The 4,118-nt window shown below is 43.3% G+C and overlaps 1 protein-coding gene across 1 annotated transcript; it reads left to right on the plus strand.

The window, feature by feature from the left end:
* The first annotated feature begins 1,168 nt into the window (after positions 1-1,168).
* On the plus strand, positions 1,169-4,118 carry LOC124268047 (zinc finger protein 709-like). The gene is made up of 4 exons (XM_046703053.1): positions 1,169-1,308; positions 1,437-1,756; positions 1,798-3,195; positions 3,248-4,118. Exons 1-4 carry the CDS (start codon positions 1,169-1,171, stop codon positions 3,877-3,879), a joined length of 2,490 nt encoding a protein of 829 aa, XP_046559009.1. The 3' UTR covers positions 3,880-4,118.

Raw genomic sequence — 4,118 nt, forward strand, 5'->3', positions numbered from 1 at the left:
ACACAATGTAACTTCAGACTCCCAGAACACTTATCAGCACACTTAGAGGAGTCTGTGCAGAAGAACAAAAATTGTCCATGACCTTGGAGATAGTTCTTTTAATACAGAGCAGGTCCTAATAATTCCTTATTATTACTTTGTTCTTGTTTCACAGGATGGATTCCTGGGATTCCATGGGAAGAGATGGTCTCCAGTGGATTTAATTTTGAACATTCTGAATCTCCCAGACCTGCCTGAAACCAAATACTGAGGACAAAAAGGATGGAGGGCATTTGTGTGTGTGGAATATGCAAAAACAGTTTTGGAGACATACAAGAAATGTCCAAACACATCGTAACCCACATACGTTTAAAACAGTGCAAGAAATGTGAAGAATTCCTTCCTGATTTAGCTTGTCCCTCACCTCACTCCTGCAGCAGTCATGAACCCACGACTGTTGACAGGTGCTTGTGTTGATGGATCTCAGGAGAGACTTGATCCCGGAGGATGTTTGGCAGGTGCTTGTTTAGATGGACCTCAGGATAGATGTGATTCTGGAGATCTGTTGGCAGGTGCTTGTGAAGATGGTTCTCAGATTAGACATGATTCTGGAGGATTGTTGGCAGATGATTCAGGAGGAGGACCTTTGGATAAGGAAAGGAAGATAAAAGTAGCCAGTCAGATTCCAGAATGTACAGGAGGCGAGAGACAAGAATCTTGCAGAGAACAGCCAGATGCATGGAATGACTAATGAAAATCAGGATGGTTTAGAAAGAATGTGGATCAGGATCTGTTGGGATATATCCTAACAGCCCATCATATGAGTGGTGAGTGGTGTAATATGAAGACACAGAAAGAAGGAAGATCTGAACAAACTGTTATGGATGCAAAAAAGAGTGAAAGGAAGCCTGAAGGGAACACCTTAAGAGACAGTCAGGTGGTTGATAGGAATGGCATCAACATTCAAAAGAAGTCGTTCAACGAGGATATGAGTGAAAGTTGGAAGAATGACAATGGAAAGCAAGAGAAGCGAAGTAGTTGAGGAGGAAGACCATGGAAAAGAGCGACAGTTTTGCTTCTTCAGATGTCTCAAGTGGTTCTGAGAATGGAAATGAGCAAGAAGTTGAACACGTAGAGGAAGATCAGAAATATTGCACAAATTCCTCTGATTCTGATGACACAAACACTCATGAAAACAAAGATAAAGTTGGAAGAGGGAAAAGGTGATGATGCTAAATCTGAGGAGGTTCTCAGGTGTCAATTATGTGATAAGGAGTTTGAGAGTTCAAGAGCCCGTAAAAAGTGCATCAAGCAACTCATCCAGCGCGGGTTTGTGTCAGATTGTGATTTGTGCGGCAAGCATTTCAAGAATGGGAACAACTTGGCCAGGCATATGAGGATGCATCGTGGTGAAAAACCGTACAAGTGCAAAGTTTGTGGTAAAAGTATGCTGATAGGAAAACTGTAGCGATACATGAAAGAGTTCATACTGGAGAGCGGCCACATAAGTGTGAGCAATGTGGTAAAGACTTCAGTAATCCGAAGAGTTACAGGTACCACATAAGACAGCATCTTGGTAAGAGGGTAAAGTGTGGAACTTGTGGAAAGACCTTTGCTTCTTCAGCCAACCTGAGTGTGCACGTGAGAACCCATGGTGATCAGCAGTTTCTGTGTGACATATGTGACAAGGGATTCTACCAGTTAGGCAACCTTCGGAGACATCAGAAGACTCATCAACAAGATGGTGAATCTGACACAGAGATGGTGATGAAGATTAACATGCAGGAGGGAACTTGACAAAATCTACCCACATTCGAGAGCGGGCTAAACATCCTCGAGCAGCAGTTAGACAATCTGTTTGTAAAACTGACGGGCTAGATACATATGGTGAAAGTCAAGCTGGCAAGTCACCTGTGTCACGTCTAAAACAGAAATATGCCAAGAGAAAGATTACTAAAAGTGGAGTGAAACCAGAAGAGTGTGTATTGCAGTGTGATTTGTGTAGTCAGGTTTTCAGTGATTATAGCAGCCTGAAGAATCATATTGAACTCCATGTGAGACCCATATCCGTTAGAACTCGCTCATCTTTGAGATCAGGGTCTGCCAGATCTGTAGACTCCGGTCTCAATTGTGACCTGTGTGGGAAGACCGTCTCAACAATGGTGGAGCTGAGGAGGCACATAGCAGGTCATGTTGGCTCAGAAGAGTTAGATGATGGAGATGAGGAAGGAACTGCCTGCCTAGATGGAGATATTAAAAACAGACCACAAGGGATCCATTTCAAATGCTATTTGTGTGAGAGGACTTTTAAACAAAGACATTTACTGAAACGTCATTTTCGGACACATCGAGAAGAAAAGGGTCAGATTGTTTCATGTGATGTATGTGGGAAAGATATCCTAAGCAAAAGATCTCAAAGGCCACATTTATGTGTGGGATGTGACAGTGGCTCCCAGTGTAGGGATACCAATGCTAAAGTGGAGACAGGGAATACTGGTAAAGAGACTGATGAGGCCAATGGAGATAATTCAGATAGTGTTGTTAATGTTAGTGCACTTTTTAGTGACGATAGCTCCAAATCAGATCAAACTAATTCTGGAAGAGATACACATTTGTTGGAAAAGGAAAACAGCAAAAGAAAATACAAAAAAGCTCCCAAAAATAAAGTGTGTGAGATCTGTGGTAAAGCCTACAGTTCTTCCAAGAGACTGAAGTTGCATCGACAAGAACATGACACACCTCCAGAGCCAACATTTACCTGTGAGATGTGTGGGAAGTCTTTCAATCGACTCAGTGGTTTGACACGCCACAAAAAGTCTCACGCTTCACCAAGGCTTTTTCCATGTGAGTATTGCGAAAAGAATTTTAGCTGCAAATCAAAGATGGAAATTCATATCAGGACTCACACTGGTGAGCGCCCTTACAAATGTACAGACTGTGACAAGACGTTCGCCGCCAAGTCAGGGTACCATCAACATCGCCAGCTGCATTTGCTTGGAAAAGTTAGTTGTCAGGTGTGTTCCAAGATTCTTGCCAATCAGTCCTACCTTAAACGGCACATGCGTATTCACACTCAAGAGAAGCCATACAGGTGCAAGCTATGTGGTGAAGCCTTCTACATGTATGGGACATTCCGTAACCATCGCCTTGCCCATCAAGGTATACCTCCCAAAGTCTACACCAAAAGCAACCAGCGACGTGTGAGGTGTGTGGGAAGTATTTTCTCAGTAAGTATTACCTGATTTCTCATGCGCGTCTCCACACACAGGTGAGAAACCATTCACCTGTGAGGTATGTGGTCGAGGCTTTGTCCAAGGTCATGGGCTTCGACGTCATCTCCAGTTCCATGAAAAGGAAAAGTCTCGTCCAGAGAAGAAATTTCAGTGTCAAGTGTGCCGCAACTTCTACCCTGACCTGAAGAACCTCCAGCGGCACATGATATACCATAACAGAGAGAGGAACTGCAAGTGCCAGCTTTGTGATAAGGCTTACATCAGACCAAGTCACCTTAAGAGACATATGATAGACACTCATAAAATGAATCCAAAGTCTATGCAGAAGCCTCAGACACTTCCACAGCCGTGTGAACCTGCTCCCCCTCTTCTACAACCTCCCCCTATTCAACAGACCCTTCTTCCTTCTCTTCAACACCTCTCAGCTCCATCTCCCCATCCTTCCGCATCTCCATCTGTCTCTGCTCTTCCTCACACAGCAACTGCTCATGTTCCTCCTCTAGCTCCTCCTCAACCTCCTCAAGCCACATCACTTGTTCCTCCAGCAGGTCTTGGTTGTGCCCCTCAACCTGCACCTCTTCATCCGTCTCAGCAGCAGCAGTATCAACAGTCTCCAAATAATCTGCAAATGCACACTTTAGCTCCAGCCATGTTTAGCTATTACTGAGGCCAACTATATTTTAGTTATCAAAGGTGGTGAAAGCAATGAAATTAAACTGCATCAAGATGTTTACCAATCCATATGAAAAACATTAAATTCTTCTCTTTTAAACTGGAGCAGTGATTGAGAAAATGTCATCTCTCTAAAAATGGCCCAGGCCTCCCCAGGATACTCAGAAGTCAGTCCTTAAATGATAAATTTTTCAATAAAATTACATTTCTTCAAATTTACATACATTACTGAGA

The sequence above is a fragment of the Haliotis rubra genome, unplaced genomic scaffold, assembly GCF_003918875.1.
Source record: "Haliotis rubra isolate DU_JTF1 unplaced genomic scaffold, ASM391887v1 Scf1359, whole genome shotgun sequence".
NCBI lineage: Eukaryota > Metazoa > Mollusca > Gastropoda > Lepetellida > Haliotidae > Haliotis > Haliotis rubra.